The sequence below is a fragment of the Falco biarmicus genome, chromosome 15 (assembly GCF_023638135.1).
Source record: "Falco biarmicus isolate bFalBia1 chromosome 15, bFalBia1.pri, whole genome shotgun sequence".
Lineage (NCBI taxonomy): Eukaryota > Metazoa > Chordata > Aves > Falconiformes > Falconidae > Falco > Falco biarmicus.
The window spans coordinates 872,354-893,951 of record NC_079302.1 but is presented as its reverse complement, the minus strand read 5'-3'; the positions used below and the strand labels follow the sequence as shown (position 1 = coordinate 893,951).

At 47.6% G+C, this 21,598-nt stretch overlaps 2 protein-coding genes across 9 annotated transcripts in view; one reads left to right on the top strand and one right to left on the bottom strand.

The window, feature by feature from the left end:
* Nucleotides 1-16,848, top strand: part of PHLPP2 (PH domain and leucine rich repeat protein phosphatase 2) — a 40,959-nt gene extending 24,111 nt beyond the window's left edge. For 5 of the 8 annotated variants that reach the window (XM_056360568.1, XM_056360569.1, XM_056360571.1 and 2 more), the window contains 9 exons: nt 600-695; nt 2,582-2,737; nt 3,476-3,676; nt 6,309-6,471; nt 7,004-7,134; nt 7,539-7,649; nt 8,117-8,305; nt 8,440-8,671; nt 11,757-16,848. In XM_056360568.1, coding sequence (XP_056216543.1) covers nt 600-695; nt 2,582-2,737; nt 3,476-3,676; nt 6,309-6,471; nt 7,004-7,134; nt 7,539-7,649; nt 8,117-8,305; nt 8,440-8,671; nt 11,757-12,893 — 2,416 coding nt within the window. In that variant the 3' untranslated portion in view covers nt 12,894-16,848. Of the gene's footprint in view, nt 1-599; nt 696-2,581; nt 2,738-3,475; nt 3,677-6,308; nt 6,472-7,003; nt 7,135-7,538; nt 7,650-8,116; nt 8,306-8,439; nt 8,672-10,067; nt 10,256-11,756 lie in introns of those variants that run through there. The other 3 variants (XR_008825661.1, XR_008825660.1, XM_056360574.1) reach the window with 3 other exon arrangements.
* On the bottom strand, nt 16,738-19,874 carry MARVELD3 (MARVEL domain containing 3). Its single transcript, XM_056360585.1, has 3 exons — nt 19,555-19,874; nt 19,141-19,241; nt 16,738-18,997 (listed from the first exon to the last, which is right to left on the bottom strand). Exons 1-3 carry the CDS (start codon nt 19,872-19,874, stop codon nt 18,387-18,389), a joined length of 1,032 nt encoding a protein of 343 aa, XP_056216560.1. The 3' UTR covers nt 16,738-18,386.
* Nucleotides 19,875-21,598: the final 1,724 nt, after the last annotated feature.

The window sequence follows — 21,598 nt, the reverse complement described above, 5'->3', positions numbered from 1 at the left end:
AGTCTAACACTGAGCAATGGTGAAAGTGTCCCAGACCAGAAGTCCCCCTGAACCAGTATGACCTGTCTAGGTGACTGACTGCAGCTGTAGGCTGTAACCAGCAAAAAAAGCCAAGCAGGAACCACTGAACTTGTGGCAGCTTACTGGGCTGAATGGTGGGAATCTGTGGAGCAAACATTTCAAGTAGCTGCCAGTGATCTCTGCTGTTGGCTCCGTTACCCATGTCTGCCCTTGGAACAGCATTGTGAGACCTGTAAGACAGGATGTTCAGAGGACCTGATCACCTTTTGCTTCAGTTCTGGGTTGAAGCACGATAGCAGGATAGCATAGGGGTGTTCTGTTCTGCTGAAGTCAGTGTTATAAAAAAAAAGCCTGATCATCAGAGCCTTGCGTCAGTACTTTCTACCAACCATGCACCAGCTCAGATTGCATTACACAGCTAGCCATAAGATGAATTCCATGTGACTAGCTTGGATACTGTTGTCTGTTTTCTGCCTATTGTTTTTGGTTTGGCTGTCACTGCTGTTCATGCGGTGTTCAAACAGAGTATGTTCCCTATGGAGTGCTGCTGCCTAGCTTTCCCCCCTTGCTTTTCTCAGCAATCAACTGCAGTGTGTCCCAGACTGGGCCTGTGAGGCAAAGAAACTGGAAGTTTTGGATGCAAGCTACAACCTCCTTGTGGAGCTTCCGTCAAGGTCAGCAAACCTTCTTATACAGAGCTGAGCTTTCTTCTATGGTGAGCTGACTGGGAGAGAGAAGCAGTGCTATTTCAGTTGCTTTATTCTTTGTTGTGCAGAGATATAACCCACTTTTTCTGTGCAGTGTCAAAAACACTCTGTATTCAAATGCTGGAAAGAACTGACTTCCAAATCAGCTTCTTGAATAACAGGGGCCAGGTAATTTCATCCTGTGCTTCTAGCTTCCACTGCAGCTGTTTGCACCTGAAGTAGGACATACTGCTGTGATTTATTTGTGTTAAGATAGTGTCTGTAAACACGGGTCATAGGTGAGGCCATAATATTCCTTGCATTGCCCCACAGATTTCTTCTGTTACCTTTCATAGGGAGGTATTGGAGATGTGATACAGCTGATCTCAAAGGTAGCTTCAGCACATGTCATCAGTCATCTCCTTTCTCCCTGTTCCCCTTTCAGTTTCTGCAGAAATATGGTAAAGGGGAGCGAAGAACTAATATAATTTTACAGATATTTATAACAACTTCTCCAAGGGACATCACGGGAAGAAGCAAAGCACAAATGTTCTTAGCCTAACAAGTGTGTTTAGTGGGGGGGTGATTGTAATGAATGAGACAATGTCTAGAGTAAACTACACTGAAAGTGAATGGAAGGGCAGGTTACGGTGAGGAAGTGCAGAGAGCAGGTTGAAGCAATTAAAGCGGCAGGCATACAAAGTGATCTTAGTGGTGACATTTTAATGGATGTCGGAGACAGGTCTATATACATCAAAGGCAAGAAAAGGATGTAACGAGGATGCCATAATGAGAACTTAGAAAATAATTTTAGCCATGCCAATGGGTGAAAAAGACCAAATTTTAAGTATGTTATGCAGAAAGAACTTGCAAGATTTGGACACAGAAATAATATATTCTGAAAGGAAGTTTAAGTATTTTTAAAGATTCTGAAATGCTGGAATTTACTGTATCCATTGGGGATCTCATTTGTCATCAACGCTGTAAGTATGTCTTGTGCATAGTTAGAACTTCGCCAGTGTTGACCTTCAGCCATTTATCAGGCTCATCCAGCAGACTAAAGCTTGAAGAGCCTTGCATTAAGTGGTATAGTTCACCATGAAGTTGTCTTACACAGCTGTCCGAAACCATAATTGTATCAAAGTGGTGCATGACAGTGTTGAGTGGAGATGCCCAAGCCAGCTCTGGAGAAGTCAGCTTGAATAAGGAAATTGGTGTATCTGCATTTGAATATTTCCCCCCTTCCAGTATAATTACTCAAAGCTGTTCTGTATGGGGCTCTCAGAACATAGTCCCAAGTTATCACTTCACACAAATGGGCAGGGAGGTTCTAGGCTATGTCCAGATATCCTTTCTCAGAATTCCTGCAAGCAGTTCTCTGCATTTTGTGGGGATAGAGGCCTTTTCCCTCAATAAGCACTGCAATTCTGGAGAATGTGACAACAGCCTCAGAATTAATGCAGAAGTGCTAAGTAGCTGATTAAAGCTCTGAATTTAAGTTGGCACAGGGGGAGCACTTCTTTCTGCTTACAAGTGAAAAAAGGCATTTAAATCCATTCTTTGTCACTACTTATGTTTTTTATCTGCCTGAGTGAATGCTAGGGCATATGCACATAGACAGGCTCATATCACAAGTTACTCATCTGTGATAGCACAGAGGGAAATGTAGATATACTTCCAAGCATTCAGAGTGACTGAGACACCTTACCACGTGTGGTTTTCTGCTTTGTCATTGTTTACATTTTATGGATCAGTTTATTTTAATTTTTCTGTGCTGTACAGTTAAATCATAATGGATTAAATACTACCTTTTCTCACTTTGGATGTGGAGGGGAATGAACCAAGCTGATACAGAAAACCTTGTGTCTTTCTAGGATCCTCAGCAGCTTGAGTCTTCGAAAGTTGATGATGGGGCACAATCGTCTGCAGAGCCTTCCACCTCTTCTAGAACACATTCCACTAGAGGTGCTAGACCTTCAGCACAACCTGTTGACTAAACTCCCAGAGACGCTCTTTGTCAAGGCTCTGAAGTGAGTGGCAGCAGTGAGCATCTTTTGTCTGCATTAACATCTGGAGCTGTAGAAGCTGATAGTAATGCCTGTGTGACTGTCCTTGCAAGGTGCCATTTGCATAAGAGATCATGAGGCATGCACTTTGAGGAGGTTATTCAGGTGCTCTAAGGGAAGTCGTCAAGCTGATTTGAGGGAATCGGTCTATGTTACTGTTTAATTACAGGGAAACAGAGGCTTGCCTAACCCAACAGCCAGCTCAAAAATTAGCTTCAGTTGCAGCTGTTTCTAAGATCATGTTACTGCCTGAAGAGCTTTGTCTTTAAAAGTAGTGTGTAAATTCAGGTGCAAAGGAAAGACGCCATACAGATTTTCAGATATTACAGCAGAAAGTACATCAGGTCGTTGGAGAACAGCAAGAGAGACTCTTACAAATGAACAACCCTTTGTAACTGTCTGTTCAGACATGAGTCAACCCTTCTTTTAAAGACTGAGTAGGAGTTTATGTAGTCTGCTTCCACCCCCTCCACAGGCTCTGTTTACTGTAAAATGCTGTGTGCATCCACAGTGCTATATAGCTAATCAGTCAGTAGTAGACTCATAAATCTTAATGTGAGTAGGGATGTTACACGGTGTTGTCTGGCCTCTTGTCTAATGCTTTTGCTCTGTCCACACTGGCATTTGTATAGCTCCTTTTCCTGCTGTTAAGGGAGTGGTTTAGATGATGTGAAGTCTGATTTTTATACTTGCTGTGGTTAGCCTCAGGTACCTGAATGCATCTGCAAACAGCCTGGAGTCCTTGCCCTCTGCATGTACAGGGGAGGAGAGTCTGAGCATGCTGCAGCTGCTTTACTTGACCAATAATAACCTCACAGATCAATGCATCCCTGTCTTGGTGGGACACCCAAGCCTACGGATCCTGCATCTGGCAAACAACAACCTACAGACTTTCCCCGCAAGGTAAATAAGTAAGGCTGGTGGGCAAGATAGTGCTCACCAGGAGGATCTGTTGCCTGCCTTACTGCAATTGTATGTGAATCAGTGTCAAAGCAAAATGTTCTCCCTGCGGCCTGATGACAAAAGCCTGCCATTCCTACGTGCACACCGAGGAACAGCATGTTAAGGGGGATTGGCACAGGGTACTGTTGGCTGTAGTGGTTCCTGTCCACCTGGTTGGGGGCGGGGTGCGGGGGGGATGAGGTAATACTTCTTTGCAACTTCAATGCTACTGGCAGGCAGCTTGCTGTGCTGTATTTTTTTGCTTTTCACTCTTGCCAGAAGACCCTCAGTCAGACTTGTCTGAACTGCCCAGTGCAAGTCATATAATTTAATCCATTAATGCACCAGGCTTAGGATTTGGAGTTGAAATAGAGATAAATCTGTGCTCAGCGTAGAAATTTAAGAGACTGGAAGCTCCCATGTGTTCCTACAAAGTTATTCCAGTTGCTCTCAGTTGTGTAAGCATGCATCTTATTTTACAGCAAGAATTATTTACCTACTTCTTTTTACCAGTATATCATGCTGTCTTTCTAGTATGAAAACTATGTAGTATCAGATATTTTTTTGTGGTGCAGTTGATTCCTTTCCTCTAGCCAGTGTCACCCAGAGGGACCTTGACAGGCTTGAGGAGTGGGTCCATGCAAACCTCATGAGGTTCAACAAGGCCAAGTGCAAGCTCCTGCACCTGGGTCAGGGCGATTCCCAATATCAGTACAGCCTGGGGAGTTAATGGATTGAGAGCAGCCCTGTAGAGAAGGACTTTGGGGTACTGGTGCATGAAAAATTGGACGTGACCTGGGAATGTGTGCTTGCAGCCCAGAAAGCCAGCTGTCCTGGGCTACATGGAAAGAAACAAGGTCAGCAGGTCGAGGGAGGGGATTCTCCCCTTCTGCTCCTCAGGAGGCCCTGCCTGGAGCACTGCATCTAGCTCTGGGGTCCACAGTACAAGAAAGAGGTGGACCTGTTAGAGCAAGTCCAGAAGGGGCCCACAGAAACGGTCAGGTGGCTGGAACACCTCTCCTATGAAGAAAGGCTGAGAGTTGGGGTTGTTCAGCCTGGAGAAGAAGAAGGTTCTGGGAAGACCTTCTTGCAGCCTTTCAATATATAAAGGGGACTTATAAGAAAGGCACGGAGAGACTTTTTACCAAGGTCTGTAGTGACAGGACAAGGGGCAACGGTTTTAAACTGAAAGAGGGTAGGTTTAGATTGGACCTAAGTAAGAAGTGGTTTATGATGAGGGCGGCGAGGCGCTGGCCCAGGCTGCCCGGAGCAGCTGTGGGTGCCCCATCCCTGGCGGTGTCCCAGGCCAGGCTGGACGGGGCTGGGGGCAGCCTGGGCTATGGCAGGTGTCCCTGCCCCTGGCAGGGGGTTGGACTGGATGATCTTTAAAGGTCTTTTCCAACCCAAACCATTCTGTGATTTTATGATTTTCCAAGCATAGCTTAATAAAACTTCAGCTGTCTATGCTTAACGATAAATAGACTCAGCTTTTTTAGTTTCTTAATGTGGGAAGGGTTCCTCTGAATCCTTTCCAGATTGTCAATCCTTTTGTGGCTATGTAGACAGCAGAACTTGGACACTGCACTTACTGAAAATCATCAGCAGATAATGCTGGTCATGAGCATCTGCTTGAGTCCCCTTCTGGCAACATCTTTATACACTGTTCTTTTCTCAGTGCCTGTTCATCTGACTCAAGCCTTTTTCAGGGCCATGTCTCTGAAGGTTGTTTCCTCTGTAACTGTGACTTGCACAAGTTCCCATGTGCATACCATTACTTGGCTAATTTAAATCACGTGCTCTTGCAGTGAGTTCATGTCACCAAGTAGTTCATATTGCTATATGCTGAAAATGAGTTTCCACCATTTTTTTTTTGCCAGTTTTACTAGGTATAATTTGGTGAGTGTGTATATGTTTTTCTTATTAATCACTAATCTATTGACTGTCATTGAATCAAAAGTGCCTCCCCACAGAACCCTACTGGAAGGACTTACACTGAATTCTTAATTCATTATTACTTTTCAGTATCTTCTGCAATCCAGTTTTGGGGTATCAAATATATTTTCTTTAGAATATAGTAGAGAACTAGTGCTATACTGATAGACTTCTGTGACAGCTTAATTTGTGGTCTCACAGAAATGAGCACATTCACTTATATTAACACAAAAATCTAAGGGTTTTTTTATTAATCATGTCAGCATGATTAACTTGGTATGGATTGCATCTGTGCGAGCTTTGCCATGATTATTGCTGGTATCAGTCAGGCTAAAGAACCACTTTCCTGTAAACCTGTTTATTCCCACCAAAGTACACTGACACAGCTTAGAGGGTTTTGCATTTTCAAATTAAGACACTATAGTCTTCTGCTTCAGTGCTTTAGAAATCAGGGTGAAGGCACCTTTCAGTTGTATATAGATACAAGCCATGCTTGGGGACCCTGAGCTCTTACTGGAGCATCTCTTAGGACTTTCGGTCTCCTATCAATAAATTAGAAATGTAGGTCATAAAGGGCAGCGTCTATGGATACCTTATCTCAGGTTCAGAAAGTGACAAGTTCTTGCCTATAAGATAAAGTATTCTTTTGTTTCTCTTTCAGCAAACTTGGTAAGCTGGAGCACTTGGAAGAACTGAATCTGAGTGGCAACAAACTGAAAACAATTCCCACAACAGTGGCAAACTGCAAGCTACTTCATACGCTTATTGCACATTCTAATGAAATCAGCATCTTTCCAGAGATCCTGCATCTGCCCCGTATTCAGGTATTCTTGCAGAGAAGGTAAAGAGATATTGGGAAAGTTTGGGTTGGAGGATGAGGAGAAACTGCTAGGAGAGAAAATGGAGATCCCGGCATTTTCCTTAATCAGCCCAAGAAGAAGGCACAGAATATGCATCTGAGTCGCCTTTCTGAGTTGAACAAAGATGGCTCTTCGCTCATTGATCTTTACCCTCTGTCTCTGACTTTGTGTATTTCTGGTTTACCTTTTGAGACAGTAGGGAGTGTTACATAGCTAGGCAGGTTTGTATGTATAAGCAGCCACCTGTTATCTTCAGCATGACCTATTCTTTCAGTACTGGAGTCCTGGCTATTTCAGGTTGTTAAGTATTTGCTGCTTATAAATTGTTCTTCTACTGATAGGTCAGACCCATTTTCATGACCTGTTTGTGGGATACAATCAGTAGTGGGATCATGCAATGTTTGGAAGGAGCGCTGGAGTAACTGATCACAGAACAGAGATCTGTGACAGAACAGAGAATATTTTATTTTTCATTGTGCTTTTTTTGATACTGCAGTTTGTGGACTTGAGCTGCAACGATTTAACTGAAATACTAATCCCTGAGGCACTGCCAGGTGCCTTGCAAGAGTTGGACCTGAGCGGAAACACAAACCTGGTGCTAGAACATAAGACACTGGACATCTTCAGGTGAGCCATGGAGGTGCCAACCCAATAGTGTCCTGCACAGGGAAGGGTAACCCTTCCCAGGATGGAAAATGGGATAGTAAAGTGTGTATCACAGCACTGGATAATGTTGTAATGTTCCCTGCCTGTGGCAGCTGAAGCTTTCGGCCTTGTAGGAAGGGCAAAGCCTTTTGGTCCAAATCGTCAGAGCCAGCAAACGGTTTCTCAGGTGGTATGAGGTTCTCCCAGCTGTCTCTGGCATAAGCAGCCAGACATCTCCAGAAGGCCAAGGCCCTGAACTCCTCTCCTTGGTGCAGTTCTTTCTTCAGGCTGCTGTCTAAAACTCTATAGACTGGACAAGGTCCTTTGGACACTAACTATTCAGCAGCGTCCAGGAGAGAATGACTTCTGTTCTTCTCTCTCTGTAGTCACATTACCACACTGAAGATTGATGCTAAGCCCTCCCTTACGGCAGACTCAGCGCTCAGTTCTGCCTTCTGGAGTCATGGAGTAGCTGAGATGGCAGGCCAAAGAAATAAGTGAGTATTGTGGTCTGCTGGATGCTGACACTTTGTCTTCTCAGGGTGCTAGGTGTTGTACACTGCTAAGGACCCAAGAAGACCCATTTTGCTCAGGAGCTCATCTGTCCCTCTGTCTCTCCAGATCTCTTGCTAAGTCTTGGTAACTCAAGCCTCTGCATTGTCCTTTCCCTCTGTTTTCACGCTTATCCTGAGACACTTGGACTTTGCTTCCCACCCTGGCAGAGATGCTTATCTTTCTCTTGCTGGCTGTGCCCGCTGCCCTCTAGACCTGAGTGTGGTCAAGGAGGGTTCAGGAGTTCCAGTAATAAAATGCAGCTGTACATCTCATGGGGCAGTGACTGTAGGGACAATGGCTTTGCTGCCCTGTGAGAACAGCACTCACGGGAAAGGTGCCTGCTGGCTGTGGTTTGGGGGACCGTGTAATCTTTTGAGACATTAACTTTGCTTGTGTGCTTTTCTAACAGGCTGTGTGTGTCATCCCTGGCACTGGGGAGCTTTGCAGAGGGAGTGGAGGCTGTGTATGGCATATTTGATGGTGACAAGAATGAGGAGCTGCCGCGCTTGCTGCAGTGCACCATGGCCGATGTGCTCCTGGAGGAGGTACAGCAGTCAGACACCATGTTCATGTCCAACACCTTCTTGGTCTCCCACAGGTAGGACGGTGAGCAAGCTGGTCCTGGTGGGACCTGCATAGGTATATCACTTAATGTGTTAGGTGGGGTGAGGCAGCCCTCCAGAATGCCTGTCACTGGAGTCTGGAGCCTTCCTACACCTTCTCTTCCAACAGGAAGCTGGGCATGGCTGGACAGAAGCTGGGTTCCTCTGCTGTCCTGTGCTATATTCGTCATGATGCGGCTGATCCAGCCAGCAACTTCTCTTTGACGGTGGCCAATGTGGGGACGTGCCAAGCCATTCTGTGCCGAAGCGGAAAACCACTGCCTCTCTCCAAAGTCTTCAGCCTTGAACAATGTTCAGAAGAAGCCAAGAGAGTCAAGGAGCAAAAAGCCATTATAACAGAGGTTGGTTTGGACCCTCTTTACTTCCACCCTCCTGTAAAAGCTTGGTACAAACACATGAGCTCTGTTGCCTGCACAGTACCACAGAGGGGAGGATAGCGTGAAGGTGTTCAAGTGACTTGTCTGGTGCTTCTCTTGCCGATTAGCTATTCAGAATGACATGTTCCTAAAACACACATTATGGCCCGTGAACTACAGGTACAGGATGCCAAGGATGACTTAGGGATAGAGGAAGGAAAGAAGATGAGTGTGGAGCTAAAGGAGGGGAGGTCCATATTCATATAATTATGAAATGATGTAGGTTGGAAAAGACTTTTAAAATTGAGTCCAGCCGTTAGCCCAGCACTGCCAAGCGCACCACTTACCCATGTCCCTCAGCACCACGTCTACACGTCTTTCAAATACCCCCAGAGACAGTGACATCACCACCTCCCTGGGCAGCCTGTACCAGTGCTTGACAACCCTTCCAGAGAGGAAGTTTTTCCTAATGTCCAGTCTAAACTTCTCCTGGCACAACTTGAGACTGTTTCCTCTCCTCCTATCGATTGTTACTTGGGAGACTGACCCCCCACCTTGTTACAGCTTCCTTTCAGGTAGTTGTAGAGAGCAATCAAGTTCCCACTGAGCCTACTTTTTTCCAGGCTAAACACCCCCAGCTCCCTGAGCCGATCCTCGTAAGACTTGTGCTCCAGACCCTTCCCCAGCTCCATTACCCATCTCTGGAGATGCTCCAGCACCTCAATGTCTGTCTTGCAGTGAGGGGCCCGAAACTGAGCACAGGATTTGAGGTGTGGCCTCACCGGTGCTAAGCACAGGGGGACGATCACTGCCCTAGTCCTGCTGGCCACACTGTTTCTGACACAAGTCAGGATGCTGTTGGCCGCTTTGGCCACCTGGGCACACTGCTGGATCATGTTCAGCAGCTGCCAACCAGCACCCCCAGGCCCTTGCCCACCCAGCAGCTTCCCAGCTGCTCTGTCCCAAGCTCACAGCGCTGCGGGGGGCTGTTGTGCCCCAAGTGCAGGACCCGGCACTGAGCCAGGTTGAACCTCGTACAATTGGCCTCAACCCATCGGCCCAGCCTGCCCACGCCCATCTGCAGAGCCTCCTGCCCTCCAGCAGATCAATGTCATCTGCAAATTTACTGAGGGTGCATTCAGTCCCCTCGTCCAGCTCATTGATAAAGATATTGAACTGAACCGGCCCCAGCACTGAGCCCTGGGGAACACCACTCGTGACCAGTGCCTGCGGGATGTAACTCCACCACTGCTCTTTGGGCTCAGCCATCCAGCAAACAGTAGACCTGTCCAGGCTGTGAGCAGCCAGTATCTCCAGTAGCTCTAGGTAGACACCATCCTCAGCTTTTCCATCATCCACTAAGTGGGTCACTTTGTCACAGAAGATTAGGTTTGTCCATGGGGACCTGCCTTTCATAAACCCATGCTGACCGAGCCTGATCAACTGGTTGTCCTGTACGTGCAGTGAGATGACAACATGTACAAAGATCATCTGAAAGAGGAAGCAGATCATGAGGTCAGACTGACAGGCCCACGGTTCCCTGGATCCTCCTCCTGCCCCTTCTTGTAGGTGGGTGTCACATTTGCTAACTTCCAGTCAGCTGGGACCTCCCCAGCTAGCCAGGTCTGCGTGACTTGGGTGAGTGTGGCGAGGAGCCACTGAAGAACAGGGCAGGGCCTGGGAAGTCGTCTTGTCTCAAAACCCACAAAATGTCTTTGGTGTTTCCTAACAAGTATGACTCGAGTTACCTCTCTTTGGATTTCTTCCACATTTCACTCGGTGAATGTACAGGATTAGTGGCCCTTGAGACACACAGAACATAGATATAAAGTATATTACAGGTAAAAAAAAAAAAAAGACAGAAATGTTCGTGTTCATTGGTTTTATGTGAAAGTATTAAAATTATTTCTGGAGAACTCTGTAAAGGGTAGCTTTCTAAAAACGTGGAAATAACAGGGAAGTTGCAGCGAACTGGAAAGTTATGTCATTGGTGAAGATCTGAGAAATCAGTGCCAGTCATACTAGCTTTACGCTCAGTGGGTCTTTTTAAAAAAGTATCAGGTTTTATAATCAGGGGGATAATCTCTTAATAAATTATGGCTCTGCAAGGTGCTATACATCCCGTAGCACTCTGACTAAAAATAACTGTGAAATCAGTGTAGCACATTAAATGGTTTAAAGACTGGGTGATAAATGGATTCTGAAAAATAAAAGTGAAATCATTGTCTAAGGAGACTTCCCTGCATGTGTCCTCTGCTGGTTACTTAGCAGCAGCAGCAGCAGCAATGTTTAACACCCAAAGGATGTTAAGAAGCATCCTTTGTGTTGAAAGAAATTAAGAACACAGAAATTAAATTCAAAACAATGGGGAAGCTGTGTACTCTGTATGCACTGACTTGGAAAAGGGACTGAGGGCTGCGGGCAGTTTTCTGTCCAGGAGGCTAGTGCCAGGCAGGCCAGGGGGCTGTCTAGCAGAAACGGGAAGGTGGCAGTACCTCCAAGCTGCAGCAGTAGTGTGAGATACCTACTTGTTGTTTCTTCCTCAGGTTGTACTGTAGTTTCTGGATGCAGTTATATGTTAATAAAGAAGGAAATAGTTCAGAAAATACACAAATTATTTAATGTCTGGATAATCTGCCTTGCAATGAGAAAGTGAAAAGTCACTATCTTGCTCATACTGAAAAAATAAGTTTCATAAGACTCATGAGTGGGATTCTCTGAGCAATGTGCTGCAGGTAGTCTAACTGCACGTTTCAGAGTAGTTTGCTGCAATTCTTCAGAATGTCACAAAAAGTCTTGTGGGAGAAAAGTGTGTTATTGCCAGCATGGATGATGGGCAATTGCCATACCTGATGATCAGGAACAGTGAATCTCTGTTCTGTGGTACTTGGGCCTAAATCCCTTTCTCCTATACTGTAGGAGTATAGTATAAAGTATATATTTATTTATATAAGTATAAATGTACTGGCATTTATCAAGGCTCCAAACCAGTATATGGGCAGGGGAAAGACTGCTTTCACATGATCTAATAGCAGATCTAACACTGCTGCCTTGTTTCTCTTGTCTGCAGGATAATAAGGTCAATGGTGTGACTTGCTGTACTCGGATGCTGGGCTGCACGTACTTGCATCCTTGGATCCTGCCCAAACCACATGTCAGTTCCATTCCACTGACTGTACAAGATGAGCTGCTACTTCTAGGGAACAAATCTCTCTGGGAACACCTGTCTTACGCAGAGGCTATCTCAGCTGTGCGCCACCTACATGACCCACTAGCTGCTGCGAAGAAACTCTGCACTTTAGCCCAAAGCTATGGGTGCCAAGACAATGTAGGTGCAATGGTGGTGTGTCTGAACATCAGTGAGGACAGCTGCACATGTGAGATGCATGGCCTCACTCTGCCAGTTGCTGGGGGATTTAGTTCCTCTGCCACCAAGCCAGTGACACCTTCATCTAGCAGTGGAATTGCTTCAGAATTCAGCAGTGAACTGTCTGCTTCTGAGGTTAGCAGTGAGGTGGGCTCTACTGCTTCAGATGAACACAGTGCTGTTGGTCTTGATGGCAGTTTGCTACCACGACAAGAGCGACGTTGCAGCCTACATCCTGTGCCCCCCTCGAGCATCTTTCAGCGCCAACCTTCCAGTGCCACCTTCTCCAGCAACCAGTCTGATAATGGTCTGGATAGCGATGATGAACAGCCTGTGGAAGGTGTGATGACAAATGGCAGTAAAGTGGAGGTGGAGGTGGACATCCACTGCTGTAAAGGAAAGGGCCTGGAGTTTGAACCTCCTGCAGAGTACAGGTCCTCTGCTCCAGGGCCAGAGGATGACTCTGGGCTTGTCCTCATCATTCGGAGACAGAACAGTGTAAACAGCAACACTGTGCAGAGAGGGGTCAAGGAAAAGTGTGAACTTCAAAAATCTCTTTCCACATGCTGTCTCTATGGAAAGAAGCTTTCCAATGGCTCCATAGTGCCCTTGGAGGAGAGCCTCAACCTCATTGAAGTAGCCACAGAAGCACCCAAGAAGAAGACTGGCTATTTTGCGGCTCCATCCCAGATGGAACCAGAAGATCAATTTGTGGTGCCACCTGATCTGGAGGAGGAAGTAAAGGAACAAATAAAGCAGCACCAGGAGAACGGATTGGATCAGGAGCAGAAAGAGGAACACGCAGCGATTCTGCCAGAGGAGTTTGACACAGCTTTGTAACCCTACAAGTACTGCTCCCACATTGTCTGTCCCAGGAAGCTCTGTCCCAGAGGGGCTGTCTTGCCCTCCAAGGGGAGCTGGGCCCTGCAAGGAGTACAAGCATTTGCTGCTTCCTTAATGGAGTCGTTGAGGGAGAATTGGGAGTGCTAAGGTCTAGGCTGTCCACTTTTCACTGTAGAGTCTCAGTTGTTCTGTGAGCACTCAGACCAGCAGCTGAGCTCTGTGTTAGGGACTGTCTGGAAATTGTGCAAGCACTAGGAAGCAGGCAGGTGTTCCACCACCTGCTTGTAACTCCTTGAACCCTGAGGTTCTGCCAGCTCTGCAGGAAAGGGGCTGGCATATGGGGGTGGGGGGGAGGGGTGAGGAGGCTGCTGAAGGGGAGGGCAATGTTCAGTGTTTGGAGTCCTGTGAATATTTCTTACGCAGCCCCCCTGCCCAGCACCTGACTTTGTTATTCCTTGAAAGAATACAGCCAGTTGTAATGAAGCTGACCTAAGAATGGTTTCCTACATTAATTGCAAGCACTTTTATTGATTGCACTTAAGCTGTTCTTAAGCCCAGCACTTTATTATTTAGGGTTAAGGGAGAGAGCATTGCACAGCAGGTGTGGTGAGGGCTTTTCCCAATGGATAGTTAGGGCAGTGGAAAACTCAGGGTACCAGTGTTCTGAGGAGCACTGGTGCAATCTAGAGTGAGGGTTATGATGGGATCAGCCCATGAAGGGTGTGAAAATACGCAGCTGAGTGATAAGCAGGTGCCTACTGATGTGTTTACATGGAGCATAGGGAAGATCAGCTCTGGACTGGTTGATTAAGGTAACAAGTAGAGCTTGTGCTTCTAGCTGCAGAGCGCAGACTCAGTTCAAGGAGCAGCTTGGCCACCTCTATCATGGATGCTTCACAGTAGAGGCTTCCTGTATCCAGAAGATGTGGGACGAAACCAGGAGCTCGTGCTTGTTCCAGTGAAGCAGTCTGTCTAAGAGGAGAGCAAGTTGTAAGCAGTGGTATGTTGCTCTAAGGCTAGTGAGCAGTGGGACTGCCCTTCCTGTGCTGGGGATGCATTCAATGCTGTTCTACCAACACAAACCTCTGCGCTGTCAGCTACAGCATCTTTGCTTCCCCCTGAAAACAGAAGTCCTATTCCAAAGCCACAGCAACCTGCATTTCATGGTACGTGCCCAATTTGGCCACAAACAAGGTGAAAGCGTACTTGTTCCTGCTCAGCTTTCAATGCAAAAGGAAAAACAGAACTTTTCACCTTAATAACATCTTTATCAGCACTGGAAAAGATGTTTAAAATGGTCCCGCTAATGGTGAACTGGCCAGCCTGCACTCAGCAGATGTGTTGTGTTTCCATTAGGATTTCTGGTGCAGGGTGTAAGTTGGCTGCCTATGTTGTCATCTTGTGTAAGGCTTGTGAAAAGACCATTGCCCCCGTGGCACGCAGATCTGTCTTCCCTAGCTGGCAGAGCCGTACAGCAACTGCCCCTGTCATGTCAGTGGTAAATAATCCTGACTGTAATGTGGGCTAGTGCCTTTTCTTCTTTATTAATTATATTTATGAAGAAAACCTGAAAGTTTCTTCTCAAGAGCTCTGAGGGGCTTGAGTTGTATGTTTTTGGACCTAATTCAGGCCTTGCTCAGAAGCCAATACTGTGCAGACTACTTGTGGGATTCTGTCAATATAGATCTTTCGACAAAATCTAATGGAGTTTTACTGAGATTTCAAAGGACCTTTAATTTCTTCTTGCTAGGAAAAAAAATGCATTTTTTACCACACATGAGAGCACAACATTTTAGGAGATACCTTGTGCTAGTTACAGTATAATTATGAAACAACCCAACTTTTCCCAAAGTTTACTCTCACAAATTTTGGCTGTTTAAATCCCTGTTTCGTTTGGAAATGGAGAGAAAAGCTAGTTCTTAGAATCACAGCAACAGCAGCATTTGAATCCCTTAGGCAGAGAAACAGCAGCAGAAAAGATTCCAAAACTAAACCCCAGATCTCTTTTATGTTCTCTTCATATAAGTATGCAGAAAGAAAAAGTTCATCCCAATGTATTTGACTGCAACTTTTAATTTTGTCACTGGTGAGAATTCTACCAAATACCGGTGCTTAGCCCGACACTTTCTGATACCCGACATGGCTGCAAAGCAGCCTCTGTGCAGTGTGGGACTGACAAAGTGCAGAAATACTAATTTCTGAGTAAGACTGTGACAAACCTTGCACTAGGAGAGCAGTAGGTGTTAATGCAAATCAGGCCTCTCTTTCTTGCACTGATGTGGAAAATCCAGTGTGTCCTTGCCAGCCTGAACCAGTGGCATTGCGCGGACAGATGGCGTTGCCACAAGGAGGTGGTCATGAATGGCTCTACCTAGCTCAGTGGGGAAGGACTAAATAAACCAGAACTCTGCAATGGAGCTTGCAGATTTGTGAGCTGCTCCTCTTCTTCACGATGGTGTCAGAATGGAATGCAAGGAATACCTACTTAGACTTTCTCCAGTGCTGTTTCTGGTTTTGAAGCAGAAAGGGAGTTTAGTACAGCCAGCTGCTGTTTTCTGTGGGTGTGAACTGTCAGGGCAGAACATGGCTTGTTCTCGCACGCTAGGTGGAGTCCATGGCTTTCTCTGCTTAAGCTACTATTACAAACTGTTAGTCTTACCCTGGGCAACACATCCTGAGTGCTGCCCTCCACCAACCCCTTTTCTTTTCCTTCCTCCCTGGAGGCAGCAAGCTTCTCCTTTGTCCTCCTCACCTCACTTGTTAACACCACCTTAGATTTCAAGCTCCCTAGGAACACTGCTGTTGTTGGAACAGGTATGAATTGGCAAGTCCCGTGAAGGACTCATAGCAGAGGATATCGAGTGTTTTCCCAGTTCTCTTCCTGTTCTTCAGTCTCTTGCCTGATTTTTTTCTATGTGGTTCTTGTGCAGATACCTCATCTCCACAGAGCCACATCACTAAGAATGTCCCATTCATTAACAGACTTGCTGTCAGAGAGAAGCTCCCAGCTTGGGGTCATCAGGCTGTCTTGTCCCTGCTAGGCAATGCCAGACCTGCTGTGCTCCGTGTGGGCACAGTCACGTTAAGGCTGATGAGTTCATTTGTCTTATCTCTTCAGTAGTTCTGGCCATGCTCGCTGAGAGCAGGTACTCTAAAGGCACTGACCTGTCTGCCCTGTCCTGTCCAGAAAGGCTTTCACAAAAGGAACCCATAAAGGTTACATTCAGTGAGTGTAGTTGGGGCCCAAGTATTAAGGATAAGGGATGAGCCTCCAGGCTGCCCCCAGCACGAGGCCTGATGGAGGCAGTGTCACAGATTGCTGGGACCTGATCAGAATCTTCAGCTAGATGGGGAGGGTAAAATCCTGTTCCAGGAAGAAGCATGGGGACAGGCTGCTGTGAAGCCTGAAATCCTTCCGTTAGTACACAGGATATTCGGCCATACCTCATGTCCTCGGACTTCAGGAATTTCTGCACTCCTTCTGTCACTTGCCAACCTCTTCAGTTTTGTGGAATTGTTGCCTGCTGTTCCATTGCTGTCTGAAGAGTCCAGTATTATTTTTTCCTCTTTTTTCGCATTTTAAAAGTTAACTTTTAACTTGACTCGTATGACCCAGTGCATGTTAAAGAAATATTGGAGCACATCAACTGTTAATTAAATAATCTTTTTTCATGATTTTGTTTTAAAAAGGAGAATATTTTCTGTATCCCACTCTAGCATGCACCTATAATAATCCCCATTTTTATCATGTATGGGAGCAGGTTGTGCAATGAATGCACCTTCAGCACTGTGGCCTATGTATTGCTTTGGAGGGGCAAATAACACAAGAATGAAAACACTATTCCATTGATGCTTTATTCAGATGTATAGAGCAGTCCAGGAAGGAAGAATATTTTTGCATCAAATTTTCAGCTGACGTAGCAATAAAGATTTTTACTTTCATCTAACCATATATTCTGATTCCGTTACTGTGCTGGAGGGGAATTTGTGCAATATCAAAGTCAAACATAGTTGCGGCTAGCAGTAGCTGTGCTGTAGATTCTCCTTCATTGAGCTCTTTGTGCTACTTCACTCATCAGCCTTGCATACAAAAGCTACTTGCCAGAACACTGTGAGGGTAGAATCCATAATACCAATTATTAGGCAGCTTTCTGTATGCTGCCAGAGGAATCCTGCCCTGTGAACTTGCTCTAAATAGTACTGTACAGCTCTCTAGAAGTAGCTGCTGCAAACAGGAAATACAGAATCATTAAAAGAATTAAAGACCACAGTGGACTGCCCATACAGAGCCCTGTGCTGAGACGCTCCGTACATCTAGCTTCTCAAAAGGGAGGAGAAATCAAACAAACCCCAGAGTACCTGGTGTGTTCCTAGTTAGCATTTGTTTTACTTTTGTATCTCTACTTCCAACAATGTTCCATGGTTTTGGTAATTGGGAAGATTTTGTTACTGGTGCCAGTGAAACCTGAGATCCATCCGAGACAAAGCACATTTCTGGTATGTTTAGTTTGGGTTTTTTTTTTTTAATACGGGCAGAACTGGTCTGTGAGACCAGTGGCGGTTCCATCTTCATATGGACAGTGCACATAGTGGACACTACTCTGAAGTGACATTTCATTCCGACGCATGATTTTGTGATTCTAGTGCTACTTTTCCCTGTTAAATTTCCTATAGAAGTTTTTTTTTACAAAGTAAATTTCACCTTTTTTTAAAAAACAATACAAGAGCAGAATCTCATTTCCCCAACTTGTATATTAAAAAAGTATTTTGAAAAAAGTATACTTCTATCTTCAGCCACTTGTTTGAGCTCTTAAAGCTTCTGTCTGATTATCCCAACTCGGGGCATCTTTTTAAGCGAAACTGTTGTATACAAAGTTATATAAAAGACCATTTCATAAAAAAACATGCCCTTGCCAGGAGAGTTGGAAAAGGCGTTCTGTCGCAAGCTAGGCTGAGTGTATTCATTGTTTTGCAAGTTTATTTCAGGATTCTCCAATAGCTCTGTAAATGCCATCTCCAGACTGCCCTGTTAAGTTCCAAGAGGCCCTCGAGGAAGCAGTACTTAGCTGCCACCGATCTCAGTGAACAGTCACATGCTCTTTGCAAGGACAGTTTCAGCTACAGAAAGCTGTTCACCAGTGTAAGTACATAGCAGCAGTACTTCCAGCAAGACGTTGCTGGAGAGCAAGCCAGCTGGCCGAGGACAGGAAGGCTGTGCGGGGAGCAAGCAGCTTGCTAGTCACCTACATGGGGACAGTCGTTCTCTACTAAAGAGACAGCTGCCAGATGAGGACAAGCCATCGGACTAAACTTAGTGTCCACTAATGATTCAATAATGCAGATTCAAGTTAGGAACAGCTTGACTGTACCATATTTAGAGCTATACTCTGTGTGTGTTCTGCTGCAGCTTTAAGGAGGCACTGCCCAGAAGCAAGGAAAAGCAAGGAGGCTGGCAAAAATCATGACTGTTACTGGAGTGGAGGAATCATTCTATACCTCATATAATTGTTCTGGATTCTGTTTCAGTTTGTGAACTGTCCTGTATGCCCTGGCAGCGAGGCCGGCCCCGAGCAGGTATGCCATGCCAGCTGCACAGCCCAAGAGGCCAGCAGCGATCTCTGCCCCGTGCAGGCTGCATTTAAAGCCCTGGTAGCCTTTACTTTGATACAACAGCTCTCTCTCTTTGCACAGCGGTGAATTATAGACCCCCAGCAGAAAACTGAAGAAACGGTACAGAGCGGGCACCATGCCAACCGCAATCACTGTGTCCAGGATGCATTCAAGTAGCAGCCACGCTGGGAAATGCCAGGGTAGCCGTAGAACACCAACCAAAACGAGAAGGCAGGAGAAGAGCAGGAGGGCCCCTCCCGCGGCCATCGCTGCCCTTCCCGCTGGCAGCTTCAGTAGGTGGAAGCGCTGGTCGAGCTGCTGGGCTCTCTCCCCCTCGGCTCCGCTGAAGCCGCTGTAAGCCCCGCCGTACTGGTAGTAATAGATGCCGCCCGCGTCGGGGAGGCCCGTGTACCCCCCGGGGGGGCCGCAGGACACGGAGCCGCAGACCAGGGCCAGCAGGGCCAGTAGCGCCTGCACTGCCTGGCAGGAGGCTGCAAGGGGAGGGCGGGGGTGGGTCCGCGGCCCCCGCGGAGGCCACCGAGCCCCGGCGGTCCGGGCGCCGGGCAGGAGCGAGAGGGCCCGCCCCAGCGGCACGGAGGACCCGGCCGCCACAGCCCCTCCCGCCCCCGCTCACCCCGGCCCGTGCGCAGGTAACGGCAGCGGCGGCACTTCAGCAGCCCCGGCGCGGCGGTGCGGCTTCCCGGGGGCTCCTCCGGCTCCGCTCCGGGCACGGCGCTGAGGGGAGACAGCGGCGGGGATAGCGGCCACGCACCCGGGACCCTCATGGCTGCCCGCCCGCCCCGCCGGGCCCCCTCCTCTCCCGGCCGCCTCCCGAACGCCTGCGCCTCCCGCGCTGTCCCCTGCCCGCGCCCCTTACCGCCCGCCCGCCCCGGGACGCCCCGTTCGCGGTGCGCGGGGTTGGCCCCGCTCCGCCACGGCCGGCTCCTCCGCGGGGTGACGCCCCCCAGCCCGGCCGGGCCCGGCCCGCCCGAGGGACCGTTGCGGGCCCCGTGTCCGCGGGCGCGCTCGGCCCCCCCGTCGCACGCACCTGGAGCTCCCCCCGGCGCGGCCGCTGGCAGCCGGGCGGCCACTGGCCTTCATAATGCCACTTGTCTCGGTGCTGTGGGTTGGTGTCCTGCCTTCGGCCCGCGCGGCACCGCCCGCCGCCAGCCCTGGCCTGTCGCCCCGTTCCCCTCCCGGGCCCAGCGCCCAGGCTCTCACTCCTCCCCGCGCAGCAGCAGCCCTGCTCCCCTCGCTGCGACCCCACTTCCCTTGCTGTGCCCGCCGCTCTTCTCTGGGCCTTCTCCCACCTCCCCTACACCCATCTCGCGATGTGGTGACTAGATCTCTGTGCAGCACTCCAGACATGAGTGCACCAGGGGTTTATACCAGGGCAGAACGACTGCCCCTGCCTCGCGCTGTGCTCCCCCTGGCAATGCAGAGCATTTTGCAGCTTCTCCAAGTGTCCTGGCATGCAGAGCCTGTGTCTCCTGTGGACAGTCATCAACACCTTGGGATCTGTCCTGCAATGCGGCTGCCAGGTTCCAGCTCAGCTCTCTGCAGGCCGCATGCAGGTACTTTTCTTTAGATACATTACCTTCTATTCACCCATACAGAAACAGATAGACCTCTGTGGTGTCTGTTTGCTGGAAGCCACTTCAGGCAATATGATGTGACCGTTTTACTGGCACCCCATTTTCATGCACAGGAATGTCCTGCTGCCTGGTGGGACTGGTGGCCGTCCCATCGCAGGCGGCTGCTGAGCACAGCCACCACCTTCCAGCGGAGGAGGCGATGAACTACTCCTTTGTTTATTGGTGGTCGCTGGAGTGGAGGCAAGTGCCCAAGATCTCACCCATGCACAAGTGTCAGCACTTACCAGGGCTGGTAAGGGCAGAGGTGATTCAGGAAAAGCTGTGTGTCATGGGGAAAAAATAAACAGGGCAAATTGGAAACGCAGAAGGAAGCACTGAGAATTCCACAGCCAGAAGGAATGCTTTTATCCAGGAGTCTGACTAAACGCTGCCTGGAAAAGCTTTAGCATTGCGAAGAAATACTTTTGTTGCGTTTAGGAAAACAAGAGACTTTTAGAGAAACAGAATTATGCCATGAGGTCTCAGACACAGTATCTGAATATGTGCCCCAAGAGGTCCAAATTTGTCACTAAGATGCACAAATTCATTTCTTCCATCTGTAAGATTGGTGGCAACAGTAAGATTACTTCACCCTTCTGTTCCTGCAGGAGCAACAGCACCAACCGTATAGACTGATACCATGAGAAGCCTGTGAACTGTAGTACTTCTGCACCTCGGCATAGTAGAGCACTCTCCTCAACATTTCACCTGACTCCACAAAGGACAGGTGATCTGAAAACTTGTCTTGAAGTTTACTTAGTTTGAGGACAAGAGAGAAGCAAAGCAAAATAACTCTGTTCAACCCCCTGTTCAGAAGGGGCAGGAGTTGTATTGATGTACGGAATTAGACTCTATAACTCGAAAGTTATAAAGTAGGTATGTTTATTGCGCGCAGATGCACGGGGGATCGCTCCTCCACAAGCGTGCATGCCCAAAGTGACGAACCATCTCACATTTATACAATAAAACAAATGAATATTCAATTAACGCCTATACATATTTGTTACCTAAACCCGCTTACTCTCGCTTCGTATGTTAATTAGCTTATCAGTCCTTTGCCTGGACTGTGGTGGTCTTGCAGGTTTGTAGGTGATTCATGTCCTTGTGACCATCTGGTCTCCTCCAGCAAGGAGACTTAGCACTCCCTCCCTCTAGATAGCATTGGAATGTCTCTCATCCTTTTTATAAATAGCCCCTTTGTCAGAGGAAGAAGGGCAGGTGTCTCCTCAAGGCTGTGTGCCTATGTGACCAGACACCACACCCATGACCAGTCACCATACCCACATTCCTTGAGCAGACATATACAATCACGATCGATGTCCATTGTCCCCATTTCACACTATTTCTCCGTATCAGTATGATGATGATGAAGTTAGGAAATGGGAAGACTATAGGGGGCTTAGGAAAAGGGCTCTGGAGACAGTGCAGATGCTCAGCAGAGAGGGTGTTGCCCATGCC